General features: G+C 34.0%; 1 protein-coding gene across 1 annotated transcript; it reads left to right on the top strand.

The window, feature by feature from the left end:
- The first annotated feature begins 10,841 nt into the window (after positions 1-10,841).
- On the top strand, positions 10,842-11,150 carry LOC142169623 (putative mitochondrial protein AtMg00860). The gene has a single exon (XM_075231512.1). The coding sequence runs from the start codon at positions 10,842-10,844 to the stop codon at positions 11,148-11,150; it is 309 nt and encodes a 102-aa protein (XP_075087613.1).
- Positions 11,151-16,906: the final 5,756 nt, after the last annotated feature.

Below are 16,906 nucleotides of genomic sequence, written 5' to 3'. Positions count from 1 at the left end.
TTTGACCAAAAACAATAGCAGGATTAGGTTGATGGATGGATTATTCCTCCATTTTTTATTTTTTGTTTTCTTAGTTAATGTGCAAGTTTTGTAGCTAAGTATGTTATAGTTGATATAATGCGTCAATTTAGCTAGTAACTGTTTAATTTCATGGCAACCTTGTAGTTGATGCGCTGATGCATGTATTTCATGATTAGCTATCTCTTGTTGTAGATATAATCAAGAAACCACCTCTAATGTTAATCCTTTAATTTGTATTAGTACCAATACTTTATTGCTTCTCTTTTTCTCTCCCTCTCTTTGCCTTTTGTTTACGAGTGTGATAACATGAGTGGATGATTATAAAACATTCGGGAAGCTAAGGGACAATAACACCGGAATTAGGATAATGATCAATGAATATTGGGGTAGTCATAATAAATAATGTGGTGCCCTGTCAAAGAACAATATGCATTTAATAGGAGAAGCAGCATAATAAGTGCTAGCATGCTCCTATATTTGTACACAACATATATACGTACTGTAGAAGTATTATGCCTTTTTGGAAGATCCATTTTAACGACTATATTTCAATCATCTCTTCAATTTTTATTGAATACATTTAGGTAAATACAATGGAATTCCTTCTTATGAGTGATTCGCGCGTTCTCCATATATATTCTTCAAACTTATCCAGTCTTCCTCCTAAGGGCCGGCTTAATGCACAAAAATAAAACTATTTATCTACTTTAGGCCCATTTCCCAATAGTTACTGTTGGTATTATTTATAGGGTGAATGACATAGTTACCCACAAAAATAAAACTATTTATCTTTGTCTACCTATTTTTTTTTTACCCATCAAACTAATTATATTTCCTATCTATAGTAGTTTTTGTGGGAAATTTTTTCTTTTTACTCCAATTCTTTTTTATTTCTATGCTTCTTTTCTTTTTTCCTTTTTTCCTTTCTTTTCTCCTTTTCTTTTTTCTCGTTTTCTTCTTATTTTTTCCTTTTTTCTCTTTTATTCATTTATTTTTGCCCAAATCATATAATCGTTATTTTTACCATAACTTATTTCACACTCAAATTTGACTTCTTTATTTTTTTCTTTATTTCTTGTTCTTTTTCTAATTCCACGTGATTGCCATGCAAACCTTGATCTCCTTCCCTACAAATATCAGTACACACTCTATCATTAGCAGTAACACAACCAATTATGGAGCAAGAAAACATAATCTACGGGCACCAAATCTCCATATATACTAGTTAGAATAGAAATGATAATAAAAATATTGCAAAATACAATAAAAATATAAGTAGCAAAAAAGACTTCTAGTACCATATGATACCAATATGGTATATATATATACCAACAGAGTATATGATTACTGTAGAATATTACTACAACTATCTGCGACTATACTACTGTACCAAAACATTAAAGGATTCAATAAAAGTATGAGAAAATTATATGCTCGCATTGCAAGCTAAATATTCACAAAACAACTTGCTCATTCCGTATACTAACAGAGTATATAGTTATAAAACTATTACATAATACACATAATCTATGTCCATCAGCACAAAAATTTCCAGCACTGCAAATCATGTTCATATAAATAATTTCATAATAGAATTCAATTAAAAATACAGCTAAAACAACCAAAAAAATGTTCAAACTACCATATGATACCAGTATGGCATATAGCTGTACCAACATGGTATACAATTTTACTGGTTAATTTGCGGCAACTATATGACTATACTACTATTACATAACACACATGCATAAAGAGAAAATAAAAAAATAGTGTATCATATATTAATATAATAAAGTATTTTAAGATATTGTACTACATTACTATTATTAAAAAAAAATCAAATAGTGTACCAATTAAATACAGTTAATACAACAAAAAAATGATTCAACAAGCATATGATACCAATATTGTATATAGCTATACTAATAGGGTATATAGTTGTACGGAGTTATTCCAACAACTGCATATAAATATAAAAACTATTATATAATACACAAAATCTGTCCACATGTACAAGAAAATCCAACATAGCAAAACATGATCATATAAATTATTTCAAAATAGAATTCACTTAAAAATGCAGCTAAAATAACCAAAAAATATTCCAACTACCATATGATACCAATATGACATATAATTATACCAATAGGGTATACAGTTCTGCTAATTAATTTCAGGCAACTATATATGACTATAATACTATTACATAATACACATGCATAAAGAGAAAAATTAAAAAATAGTGTACCCATATTAATATAATAATGTCTTTCAAGATATTAAACTATAATACTATTATATAAAACAAACGCATAAAGAAAAAATTAAAATGATTACATAATACACATGCATAAAGGATAATTTAAAAAATTTAAGATCTTGTACTATTCTACTATTACTAACGAAAAATCAAATAGTGTACCAATTAAATGTAGCTAATACAACCAAAAAATATTTTAATTAACATATGATACCAGTATAGTATATAGCTATACCAACAAGGTATACAATTATACGCAAAGAGTTTAAAAAAGATTTTTTTAATTCAATTATTAAACTGAAATAATATCAGTTGTCAATAAAAATTTCAAAAAATTCTAAAAGGACCTAATTGTAAGAGTATACCGTTACATTATATAGTATACTATAATAGTATATCATTGGAATGATCTTTATACCAAAATGGTATATAGTATATCATTTTGGTATACAATACAAATTCTTCTTTGCCAGTTCAACACAATAAATTATACACTATTGAATTAACTAAAATGGTATATAATATGTTATTTTTTTATATAGAGTATTGGTTCATTCCTTAAAAAAAATTAGTAGTATACTATTGTAGTTAATTATATACTCTTGAATTAATTATTGTATACCAATATAGTATATAATATACCATTTTGTTATACAGCACAAATCTGTCTTCTTTGCTAGTTCAACTCAATTTCAACCCAAAATTTAAAAATCTACTCTAAAATCTCCATCAAATTGACTCTGAATATAGCCACATCCTCCAATTAACATTTCGAACATACCCTGTCAGAATCGGATCAAAATAACTACAAACTCAACAAACCCAATTTATAAGTTTCAAGCATCAAGGTCCTCCAATGGCAGATTAATATTTGTCACAATTAATTCTTCAAAAATCATCATTAACACCATAATCTACACATCATAAAATAATACCCACTAAATTCCAGCAATAAACAGTTCAAAACCCACATGAAAATTCATACCTGAAATTTTAAACATATGCAGATGGAGTTTACATTCTTTTTTTTTTAGTTTGAAATTTTACCATAATTGAATTATGTGCTCAGCTAATCCAAATACTAAATAAATTAGTAGCTAATTCAATAATAAATTTAAAACTGAAACCGAAAGAAAGAGGGAGAGAAATAAAGAAAAAAATTAGCTATTTCCATAATCAACAATCTTGCAAAAAAATTAGAATTTAAAAAAAGTTACTTTATTTTTGGTTGATTAACCAAAGAATAACTAGGAAAATTTGTCAGTTTGGTTTTAGGAGTCTCTTGTGACTGAAGGACTAGAGTTATGGTAGACGACCGGGTAATAAATTTGAGTGAGGTGAGTATGTTTTGTAATTATTTTAAAAATAGGTAAAGAATGGTAATAAATTTAGGTTTTATGGGCATTTAGCGTAGATTGCACTTATTTATACTTGATAATGCAAAATTAAAAATTTTCTTGTAGTCTCTTTTTCTTCTTTTACTTCTTTGTTTTTTGTGAAAGACAATATCCCTCATCGGTAGTGAAAAGTCTCTTTCTTCTCTTTATATTGAATTGCTCTTTGTTGGGCTTGTAAAGAGCCAGTAAAGGGACGCGCACATGAGAAATTGGTCGTGAAGGCAAAACAGGTCGATTTGTCCCCCAACCCCCCTGCGCGCGAGATATACGTGAGGCCTAATCCAAATATGGTTTTGCTAAAAAATTATTTCTTCATTTTTTGAACTTACCAGAAAAGTGTCCAAATAATAAATTCATTCTCTTTGTAACAGCTATGCTTTAAATTGTTGTAACCCCTACTTGAATTCTGTAATATCTCATTTATTTTCATGATCCCCAATTTTATCTCCTTCTTGTAACAACTCTAGCATCTTATCTATCTATATTAGGAGCTGTTTTGTGAAGTTTTCAAACACAGAAAAATACCTTCATCTTCTCTTCTTTCTGGGCAATTATTTTCTGCAAATTCCAAATTTTCAGCCACGAGTGCACGTGTTTGGAGGTGATGTGGAATCTTGGGGAGCGACCGATCTTAACGATTTGTACCAAGTCAGACCTAAACCGCTTTAATGACTATCTTTTTGAACAAAATACTTCCTAATCTGTCAAAGCTTGAACCTTTAGATGGAAACTTGAAATTTGAAAAGGATAATAAAATTGTTCGAGGGCATCTGCTTAACCATATGACTAACCCTCTCTTTGATTTATTTATAAATTATAAATCTGCAAAAATCATATGGGACAGTTTGGAGAAGAAATATGGTGTAGATGACGCGGGAAAAAAAAGTATGTGGTTGGAAAGTGAATCAAATTTCAAATCGTTGATGATAAGCTGATCATGGATCAAGTTCACGAGTATGAGAACTTGACTGGTGATGTTTTGAATGAAGGCATGGAGATGTGTGAGATTCTTCAGGCTAATGCTCTGCTTGAAAATTTTTCACCTTCCTGGAGTGATTACAAGAATCAACTGAAACACAAGAAGTAAAAATTTAACTCTTTAAGAACTAATCGGCCACATGAGGACTGAGGAAGCAAACCGTCTCAAAGATGAGGAAGTTGAACGTCTTAAGGATAAGATGAAATCTCTCTCTCTTAATTCTTCTAAAACTACCCTTGTGGAATCTTCTAGTACTTTTGTGAAATATAGATTTAAAGAAAAATAGAAGAAAGGCCAAAAGAAAGGACATGTGAAGAAGCAGAATTACTTCAATAAGCCGGAGGGCCATATTCAAAAGTCGAAAGGACCTTGCTATGTCTGCGGCAAAATTGGTCACAAGGCTTTCTAGTGCAACCAGAGACAAGGACAAAGCTCAAAGCATGGAGGAAAAGCTCCAGTCCAAGCTAACCTTACTGAGGGTGGTGATGTCATTGCTGCTGTGGTCATTGAGGCAAACATGGTGGCTAACAAGACTGACTAGATACTGGACACAAACGCTTCAAGGCACCTTTGCGCCAACAAGGAGCTATTTTACGACTTTGAGGAATCTGCTGATGGAGAGTGTATCTACATGGGTAACTCCACTACAGCTGTAGTTATGGGCAAAGGAAATATTCTGGTTAAGTTAACTTCTTAAAAAACCTTAGCCTTGAATAATGTTCTGTACGTATCCTCCTTTCGTAGAAACTTAGTTTCTGGTGCGCTTCTCAACAAAGCAGGTCTTCAACTTGCTTTTGAAGCTGATAAAGTTGTTATTTCTAGCGGGGGAGACTTTGTTGGGAAGAGTTACCTTAGTGGGGGTTTATTTGTACTGAACATCGCTTAAGAGATTACTAATAATGCAAGTACTTTCAATTCTGCTTATATTGCTGAGTCCATTGATTTGTGGTATGATAAACTAGGTCATGTTAATATTGCTTCTATTAAAAGACTTAGGAAAATAGAGTTAATTCCTGCAGTTAAAGTTGATAATTTTTCTAAGTGTCCTGTTTGTGTAGAGGCAAAACATACCAAAAAGACTTTTCAGAATGTAACCAGTAGAAAGACGGAATTGCTTGAACTAGTGTATTCGGACTTAGCAGATTTTAAGAATACTATTAGTAAGGATGGAAAGAAATACTACATCACTTTTGTAGATGAATTTTCTAGGTACACTAAGGTATATCTTCTTAAGTCAAAGAGATGAAGCTGAAAGCATGTTTTTGAAATACAAGGTAGAAGTAGAAAATTAATTAGACAGAAAAATCAAGAGACTTAGGTCTGATAGGGGTGGTGAATATAGTACTAATACTCTAGAAGCCTTTTGTGAGAAAAATGGTATTATACATGAGGTTAGTGCTCCATATACTCCCCAACAAAATGATGTAGCCAGAGGAAAAAATAGAATCCTTAAGAAAATGATGAATTCTATGCTTTTGAGTTCAGGTTTATCTAATAATATGTGGGAAAAAGCTGTTTTATCTGCATGATATGTTCTTAATAATATCTCACATAAGAAGTTAGATAAAACTCCGTATGAGTTATGGAAAGGGTTTGCCCCTAACTTGAAAATTCTGCAAGTGTGAGGGTGTTTTGCTAAGGTTGGTCTACCTAATTTTAAACAAGTAACTGTTGGACCCAAGACTTTTGATGCTATTTTTATTAGTTATGCTCAAAATAGTGCTGCGTATAGATTGATGTCTTTGAATGATAGTTCTATTTGTGAATCTAGAGATGCTGAATTTTTTTAGCGTGTTTTTCCATTAATAAATAATGTGCCAAGTGATTTACCTAATAATGCTTCTACATCTATGTTTGTTAATTCTCATATTGTGCCTTCTTCTAGTGTTACTACTAATGAGCATGAAAATGATCTTAGAAAGAGTAAGAGACGTAGAATTGAAGTTAACTTTGGTCCTGACTTTATCACCACTTTCTTGACTGAAAATATTGATCTTGATATTTTGAATGATGAATTAGTATCAATCTATTTAATAGAAGAAGACCCTGAGACTTATAATGAAGCAATGAGGTCAATATATGTTAATTTTTGGAAAGAGGCCATTATATGTGAATTAGACTCTATAATTTCTAATCATAATTGGGACTTGTCTGATTTGCCTAATGGTTGTAAACCCATAAGTAGCAAGTGGGTATTTAAGAAGAAATTGTGACCTGATGGTACAATTGAGAAATATAAGGCTAGACTTATTATTCGGGGTTTTAACCAAAAAGAAAGGCCATGATTATTTTGACACTTATTCTTCTATAACTAAGATAGCGGCGATTAGAACTCTTGTTGCTTTAGCCGCTATTCATCATTTAGTGATACATCAAATGGATATTAAAACTACTTTCCTAAATGGTGATTTAGACCACTCAACTTGAGGGGTTTGTGATCAAAGGATAGGAGAATAAAGTATGCAAATTGAGAAAGTCTATGTATGGTCTAAAGCAGACACCTAAGCAATAGTATGAAAAGTTTAATAGCACATTAGTTGATAATGATTTTATTGTTAATGCATCTGATACTTGTGTTTATTCCAAGATGATAGGATCAGATTGTGTGATTATATGTCTGTATGTGGATGAAATGTTAATATTTGGCCCTAATGTGATTGTTGTTGATGAGACTAAGAATTTTTTGTCTTCTAAATTTGAAATGAAAGATCTTGGAGAAGCAGATATGATTTTAGAGATTAAAACCAAAATAACTTCTAATGGTTTTTCATTATCTCAGTCTCATTATATTGAAAAAATATTGGAAATGTTTAATTGTTTTGATGTAGAACCTGTGAGAACTCCTTATGATCGTGCATTCACTTGAGAAAGAATAATGAACCTAGTATTTCTCAAACTGAATATGCTAAGATAATTGGTAGTGTAATGTTTCTCATGAATTATATACGACCTGATATTGCTTATGCTATTAGTAGATTGAGTAGCTATACTCACAACCCAAGTAGTGAACACTGGAATGCTCTTCATCGTTTGCTAAGGTATTTGAGAAGTACTATAGATTGGTGTTTGCATTTTAATAATTTTTTTACTGTTTTAAAAGGATTTTGGAATGCAAACTGGGTTACTGACAATGATGAAGTTAGCTCCACTAGTGACTATGTGTTTACTTTGGGTGCAGGTGCTATTTCATAGAAGTCTTCAAAACAAACTTGTATAGCACGATCTACTATGGAGTCCGAATTCATTGTTCTTGAGTTGGCAGGGCAAGAAGCCGAGTGATTGAAAATCTTATTGACAGACGTGCCTTTGTGGGAAAGACAAGCTTCACCAGTTTCTCTATATTGTGACTCACAGGTGGCAATTGGAATTGCCAAAAATAGTGTGTACAATAGAAAAAGAAGACATATCCGTATTAAATATGGTGCGGTAAAATAATTGTTAAAATATGATGTTATTTTCTCGGAATATATAAGATCCGAAAGAAATTTGGCGAATCCTTTATCCAAGAATTTGGCAAAGAGAGTTATCCTTGAAACGTCGAAGGGGATGGGGCTAAAACCCATGGATTGAGGAAGTATGATGATACCCGTTTGTAGTCAAACGAAGCCATATGAGACCTCAATATGCACTACATTTCCTATCCCTATGGCGTGTGGTACTGCTTTATAAGGTTGAGTTTATTTTGCTCTTAATGATTCCATAGCCTTAAGATAGTCTATGTGTAGATAGACTTGATGGAATCACCTACATGAGTGTAAAGGTGCGGTCTCCTTTTATGAAAGACTTGGGATGTCTTTCTAGAGCACTCATGAGACCCAAGGTATGTGCATGACCATAAAAGTATTTTGTTAGTATCACGGAGTTTGCATAAAATTAAGGATATAGTATGTGTTGTGGGGGTCTCAACTCATGTCCATTCAGTTCAAGAGTACTTCACTTTGTTGATGTTAGTTGTTGTCTCATTTCACTACGTGTCAATTCAAATTGAAAGATATTTACACTTAAGTATATGTTCCTTCTTTTGCCCAAAATTATTCTTATTCTAATTTTGTCTTTGCATTAGTGAGGGATTGTTGGTATTATTTATACTTGGGCAAAGTCAAAGATTTTCTTGTGGTCTCTTTTCCTTCTTTACTTTTTTGTCTTTTGTGAAAGACAAAATGTCCCTCATCTGTAGTAGAAAGTCTCTTTCTTCTCTTTATATTGAATTGCTCTTTGTTGGACTCGTAAAGCGCTAGTAAAAGGGAGAGGCACATGAGAAATTGTTCCTGAAGGTAAAACGGGTTGATTTACCCACTCCCCCCTACGCGCGAGATATACGTGAGGTCTAATCCAAATCTGGTTTTGCTAAAATTATTTTTTTATTTTTTGAGGTTACCAAAATATGTGTACAAATACATGCTTACCAGAATATGTCTAAATTCATTCTCTTTGAATTCAATTATGTAACGTCTGATTTATTACTTGTAATAACTATGCTTTAAATTATTGTAACTGCTACTTGAATTCTTGTAACCCCTACTTGAATTTTATAATAGCTCTTTTATTTTCATAACCCCCAATTTAATTCTCCTTCTTGTAACGACTCTAGAGATATATTAGGAGCTGTTTTGTGAAGTTTTCAAACACAGAAAATACCTTCATATTCTCTTCTTTCTGGGCAATTATTTTCTGCAAATTCCAAACTTTCAGCCATGAGTGCACGTGTTTGGAGGTACTGTGGAACCTTAGGAAATGACCGGTCTTAACGATTTGCATCCAGTCGGGCCGAGGCTTTTCGATAAGTTGTTCTTCTTTCCTTCTTGTCCTTGGTCAATATTATCTACTAAGTTTTTTACAGTTACTATAGTAGGGAACTAATATAGGAAGTACAAAATTTTGATTAAAAAAAAGGAAGAAAATTTTTGGGTTTATAACTAACGTGGCTTATGAAGGAAAAAAGGTAAGAATTTAAGAACCTTAGCTTACTTATGAATGTAGATCTTTTTTTGGGTTATTTTGTTTTGACATATATTGGTGGCATGATACCCAAATTATGCGCATGCTTTTTTTCCTCACAAGAATCGTAATGTTTTACTTCTTTTTTTCATTCTTCCAATAAAACTATAATTCTGTCAAAGACCAAGGCAGGAAGTGCCATTGAAAAAAAGTAAAAGCATATTTATTTTCGATCATTCTAGGATTTTGAAGCAGTAAATTATCAACATCTACATTCAGGTTCTATTATTCTAACTTTTAGTTATTTTTCATTTAATTTATGTTGATACTTTGACTTGTTCTTATTTATTAGAATTTTTTTAAAAAAATCAACTAAAAAATAGGTATAGGGTTACTCAAAACTAAAAAATACAAAAGAGTAGAAAAGACTTGAAAATTTATACAATCTCAAGTAGGAGGTCTAGATAAATATTTTGCAAATGATTTCTCCGAGAGCATATGTGCTACTGATGCTGTTGCCACTTATTATCTCTTGGAAATGCTTGGTGATTATCCCCCAACCCCTTTTGACCCACCACCAGCTTTGTCCGAGTTATTGGACTCTTATACAGATTTTTTTACCAAACCGCATGGCCTTCCTCCAGCTCGATCACAGGACCACGCCATACATTTAGCACCTGCAGCGGGCCCTGTCAATGTAAAGCCTTACAGATACCCTTATTTTTAGAAGCAAGTCATGGAGAAATTGGTCAATGAGATGCTTGCTGAAGGCATTATACGACCTAGCACCAGCCCTTTTTCACCCCCTGTCCTTCTTGTTCAAAAGAAAGATGGCTAGTGCCATTTTTGTGTGGACTACCGAGCACTCAATGCTATAACGATAAGATATCGTTTTCCCATTCCAACGATTGATGAGTTGTTTGATGAACTACATGGGGCAAAGTACTTCTCGAAGCTCGATTTATTATCCGGCTATCATCATATCAGAGTTAGGCCTGAAGACATTGAGAAGACTGCTTTTCGCACTCATGAGGGACACTACGAGCTCTTGGTGATGCCCTTTGGGCTATCCAATGCTCCCTCAATATTCCAGGCTACTATGAACTCGGTCTTTCGACCTTACTTGCGCCTCTTTGTGCTTTTCTTCTTTGATGACATCTTAGTTTATATCCCAACCTGGGACCTGCACATGGAGCATCTGACTAAGGTGCTCAATTTGTTACGATAACATCAGTTGGTTGCCAAAATGTCCAAATGTACGTTTGGCCAGGAAAGAGTGGATTATTTGGGCCATGTTCTGTCACAGCAAGGCCTATCGGTGGACCCTGCTAAAGTTGCTATTGTACAACAATGGCCAGCACCGTGGAACGTGAGGGAAGTACGCAGTTTTCTTGGGCTCACTGGATATTATCGGCGGTTCATTCGTCACATCGCCATGATTGCCAGTCCTTTGACTGATCTTCTTCGGCATGACTCATATTCTTGGAAGGCCTTCGAGAATTTGAAGCAATTTCTTAGCTCCACACTAGTGTTGGCACTTCCTGATTTCGCTTAACCCTTCCAAGTTGAAACAGATGCTTCTGGGACCGGCATCGGAGCGGTATTGTCGCAGAAGGGTCATCCAGTTTCCAACTACAGCCAAAAGCTATGCCCTAGGATGCAGCAGGTGTCTACTTCTGCTTGTGAAATGTTTGCTATCACCCAAGAAATTGGGAAGTGGCGTCAATACCTACTCGGACGTCGTTTTACAATCATCACTGATCAGCAAGCGTTAAAGAATCTTACTAACCAGGTTATACAAACTCCGGAGCAATAGAAATGGTTGGGAAAATTAGTGGGTTTCTATTTTGATATCGTGTATAGGCCAGGAAAACATAATCTCGCAGCTGATGCTCTATCTCGATTACCTACTGCCTCATTCATGGGCTTATCTAGTCAGTCATTTCGTTTGTTTGAGCAACTGAAGGAGTTGAACAAGATCCATCCTGAATTACTTGCTATCCACCAAGGGTTGCAAAATGATCCTAATACATTTCCTGACTATCAGCTCCGAGATGAGATGCTTTTTTTTAAGGGTCGCATTGTGCTCCCTTCAGATTCTCTGTTGCGACTTTATTTGCTTCAGGAGTTCCATTCCTCGCCCTTGGGGGGCATTCCGGCATTGGCACACCTTCATTGCGCGCACCTTCCACTGGCTGTCCTCGAACTTCTTCTGGAAAAATATGCGTCATGATGTCAAGACCTTCATATCTTCTTCCCCCACCTGCCAGCAGATGAAGGATGTTCACCATCATCCCGCCGGGTTGCTTCAACCATTATCTATTCTGGAGCAGGTATTCGAAGAGATCACAATGGATTTTATCACTTGTCTTTCTCCATCACGAGGCAAGACCACTATCATGACTGTGGTTGATAGGCTCTCCAAGTACGCCCACTTCATTCCCTTACCAGCCATGTTTTCTGCCATCACTGTAGCAGAAGCATTTGTTGCTAATATTCTTAAGTTACATGGCCCTCCTATATCCATCGTCACAGATCGTGATCCTCGTTTCTTGCACTCTTTCTGGCAAGAGCTCCATCGTCTTCAGGGTACTACTTTGGCTATGAGCACAACCTATCATCCTCAAACGGATGGGCAGTCTGAGGCTCTCAATAAATGTGTAGAACAATACCTTCGATGTTATGTGGCTGATTCTCCAAAGGATTGCGTAGGCACGCTACATTGGGCAGAATACTGGTATAACACTTCAATCCAAACTTCAGTGGGGATGTCACCTTTTCAAGTGCTATATGGTCGTGAATCTCCAACTCTCGCTCACTATACTCAACATAGCAGTTCTCATGAGCTTGTTGAGGCATACTTCCTTCACAGAGATGAGGTTCTGGAGAAGCTTAAGGGGAATTTGTTACAGGCCCAACATCGTATGAAAAAGTTTGCTGATCGCAAGAGGACTGAGGTCACATTGCAAGTCGGGGATTGGGGTTATGTTAAGCTTCAGCCATACCGTCAGCATTCACTGCATCTTCAGACGTCGCACAAGCTGGAACGCAAATACTTTGGGCCCTTTAAGGTTTTGAAACAAATTGGACCTGTTGCGTACAAGTTGGAATTGCCGGCAGCTGCACAGATTCATCCTGTGTTTCCTATTTCAGTGCTTAAGAGATGTGTGGGATCCCCAGATCAACAGGTCACGTCACAGCATTTACGCGATACTACCCCATCACAGGATAATCCGAACCTTGAGGACAAGGTTCTTTTCGGGGATGGAGGTAATGTTATGAACACTTCCGACGCCCAGTCAGCTATCCTAGTCAGCAGCCACGTCATGGATCCTCAAGAACTGGAAACATGAGGCGCAACACGAGAATTCGCAAAACGCTAAAAGTTCTAACTGATTTTGTTTGGCAGCTAGGTTAGAGAACGCGTGAGCAGGAGCAAATTCTAGAAGAGCAACAACTATAAATAAGAAAGTAGTAGTTGAAATAAGATAGACTTAAATCATGAGTGATCTCTGATTTCCTCTCATCCCCCTTCTGTATCTGTTCTTCTCATCTCCCTTATGGTCTATATCTTTAGATACTAATTTGTCTCAGTAATTCCCATTGTAATTCCATTATTGAGTATTGAGTTTGCTACCTAGATCAGTAATTGAGTTGGTTACTGTCATATTGAGGAGTTGGGTTTACTAGTTGCCACAAAATATCACCTTAGCTTGATGGAGAAAGCAGCAAGGAATAACTCTTAATTCTCCAGATCTGTATTGTTGTAAGTCTCTTTGATCGTTTCCTAATGTATCTTTATTGTGCATTTGTCTCATATTTGAGATTTAGAAAGTTGATTTTGTTTGTATAAGGAGAAAATGAGGTCGGGAGATGTATTAGAAAAAACCTAGAGCCCGTTTGGCTTAGCTGATTTAAAGTAGCCGATAAGTATTAAGTATTGAAAAGAACTTTTAAGTGCTGAAACTTATTTAAAAATTAAGTAGTTACGTGTTTGGACAAAAGTACTGAAATTTATAGTAAACAATTTAAATATTTGGTAAAAAAATGTCGATAAGCAATTTTTCTGTTAGAATGACTTAAATGTCCTTAATATTACTTATACTAATAAGGAAATTATTTTATCGGATTCTAAATTCCAAATTGATTCAAATACAAAAAAGTGTCTCATTTTATTTTTAATGCAAAATAATTAGATAAGGTCATTTTTTATAAATATAATTTATTTTATGATAAGCTTTATGGTAATAATAACTAAAATTTTGATTATAAGCTAAGATAAATATTACTCTATCTGTTTCAATTTATTTGAACCCATTTGACTGGGCAAGGGGCTTAAGAAAAGCGAGAAGACTTTTGAACTTGTGGTGTAAAATGAGGCATATATATTATTTGTGGTTATAAATCATTGCATAAAGGTAAATTGTTTTCAAATAAGGAAAGAAGCAATTCTTTTTGGCACGGATTAAAAAGTAAATATTTTCACATAAATTGAAACGGAGAGAGTAATAATTTGACCAACGCTTTTAGTGAAAGAACATATTGTACCTAGTAGTACACAACCCCAACCTGCCAGTAACATATCGAAGATAAAGGCAAAAAGTCTCTTTGAAGGATTCCAATTAGTGATGATAATACCCAGACAAACCTTTCTTTTTAAATCATTGCAGTGGCCTTTCTTTAGTGATTAGTGAATTTAAATGATCACAGGTATTACCCCCAGAGGGAGAGACCACAATCGATCAGTATATACAAAACTCACGTTCATTCTTACAAATACGAATTTTAGCAAGTAAAGGAAATGAAGAGCGATTTACAACAGAGAAATACTTTTCATAGCGGAAGAGATTCCTGATTGCTCTTGATGGTGGCACAATATTGGAGTTTCAAAAGAAGTCGTGAAGAGGAGAGGGGGTAAAGTCATGGAGTGGGTTAGAGGTTTATTCTAGTAAGGGTATTTCGAGGACTATAGAATAATATTAGGGATAGAAAAATAAAAAATTTGGTCAAACTAAAAGTGCGCATAAGTTGAAAAATCATAAGTTGGGGATGACCAACTTATGACTTTTGTCTTATTTTAGCTTATAAACACTTCTTATGAGCACTTTTAGAGGGTGTTTGACTAATCTTATAAGCTGGTTAAATTGGCTTATAAGCACGTTTTGACTTTTTTATGTGTTTGGTAAACATCCAAAGTGTTTATAAGCCAAGTGCTTATAAGTTAAAATCAACCATAAGCCATGAGCTGGTCACCCCCAACTTATGACTTTTCAGCTTATAAGCACTTTTAGTTTGACCAAGACTTTTACTAGTTTATCCTTAATAATATTTTTTAATTTACAATATATTTTTCCAAAAATAATTTTTTTAATTTTCTCTTCATTCCATATTCGTTGTTTATCATTTTCTCTACAAAGAAACTTTTTTAATTCATAATTTTTGTAAAAACTTTAAGGGTAATTTAGTCATTTTAACAAGAGAAAAGCTTATCAGCACTTTTTTTACCAAACATATCAACTGCTTATTATCATTTTCAGCACGTCTATCCAAACACGTAAATGCTTATTTTAAAAATCAGTTTCAACACTTAAAATGCTTTTCAGCACTTCAAACTTATCAGCTATTTATAATCAGCTAATCCAAATGGGCTCTTAATTTTACCAAATGCATAGATAAGTAAAAATGCTTATAAGCTAGTTTGACCAGCTTATAAGCTTAGCCCAAACACCCTCCTAATCCAACTTTAAAGTTGCTAGTATTATTATCTTCTTACTCAACTCTATATGTTGCTCTTTGTTTCTGGCCATCTAGTATGAGTTTTTCTCAATATTTCTCTACTACCTCATTAAAAATAATACTCTCTTTTACTCCATTTCCTTTATGGAATTTGTTGTATTTCTTATGGACTTGTGGTAAGTTTTCTCCCCTGTATTCGTTTTGTTTAAGTTTCTCCTGTAGGGAATTATTGACTAATTGATATTTGGATTTACTGAAGGCATTTATAGTACAGAAATATAATGGTACTAAAAAAAATTGGTATGAAAAAAAAAATGAAAGTATGTGGAATCCTCTGATTATGTTGAATGTATATATATTGGTAATTTTAGGTTGGAAGAAGAGAGTGGAGAAGTGGCAACCTGGAATTGGATAACATTCTTAGAAATCAATATTAGAAGGTTGAAGCACCAAACATAATAAATATGTAATAAGGAATTAATAGATTATGGGTGCCCAATATGCAACTATTAAAGAGTTAGGCATGAAGGTTGTGAAGCAAAGGGATAATAGAGTCTTCACATAAAATTTCAAGTTCCTGAATGTTTGTTGTGTGGAAATTGAGCTTCGAGAGCTTAACTTCTATGTGAACTTTTAAGGATCCTTTGTTCATGCCAGTATGTGTAATTTATCCTACCTTAGCTCATACTAATATTTACTATTGGTATATGCCATTATTCTGTGACTTATCCTTAGGCCATGGACTTTGAAAATATATTGATAACTTGATTCATTAATTAATTCCCTTAATCTTTCTTCCTAATTAGGAGCTTATACGTGGCTGTCTTGGTTTATTCGTGCTTGGGCTAGACTTTAGACTTCTTTACGCTTTGTTTGGTTGTGTGTTCTTTTTTACTTATGCTTTAATTGATTATATCACTATGTGAACCTATTTATTCATGCTAGAGTTCATGTTTAGCCTTATCATATCTTTATTTTGCATGATAGTCTATTCTTGAGATGTTGATGTACTTGGTTTAGCCATAGTCATACTTTATATCATGAACATACCTAAGAGCTACCAATAATAAGCCTTTAAGGCAGGCAACGGAGATGTATCTTTATTTATTATGTCATTGTACATCTTATTGATTATTTCGTGAGTATATACATATATTCTTCAAGTGGAGATCTTAATTTGGGTTGATATGGCTATGGCACATTAGGACATTATGAGCGGATTGATATTATGATGGTATGAGGTTTCTATCGTGCAGTTATTGTAATATCGATATTGATATGGCATGAGATTTTTTTCGCGCAGCGTTTGGATATGGATCCATCTCCCTAGAGTAGCCCTTCCATGTTTCTCTCTTGGCAACGTACATGCAGAGCTTTGAGATACTGATGAGTCTCGGTTTGTGATGGTATTAATTGATGATTTGCGCATAAAGGTGAAAGCTTGATCTCTTAAGTGAATCCTTTATGTCATTCCATGTATTTTGTATGTTTTTTGGCATATATTTTATTATGCTACTTGATGCCTCCATTACATGCATTGATTCTTATAGACGAGATTGTTCGATCGATGATTTA

The sequence above is a fragment of the Nicotiana tabacum genome, chromosome 15, assembly GCF_000715075.1.
Source record: "Nicotiana tabacum cultivar K326 chromosome 15, ASM71507v2, whole genome shotgun sequence".
In the NCBI taxonomy this organism is placed as follows: Eukaryota; Viridiplantae; Streptophyta; class Magnoliopsida; order Solanales; family Solanaceae; genus Nicotiana; species Nicotiana tabacum.
The sequence above is the reverse complement of the archived record's forward strand: the minus strand, read 5'-3'. Positions and strand labels throughout refer to the sequence as shown.

Coding starts and splice junctions, on each gene's coding strand:
- LOC142169623 (XM_075231512.1), top strand. CDS start 10,842: ATGTCCAAATGTACGTTTGGCCAGGAAAGAGTGGATTATTTGGGCCAT.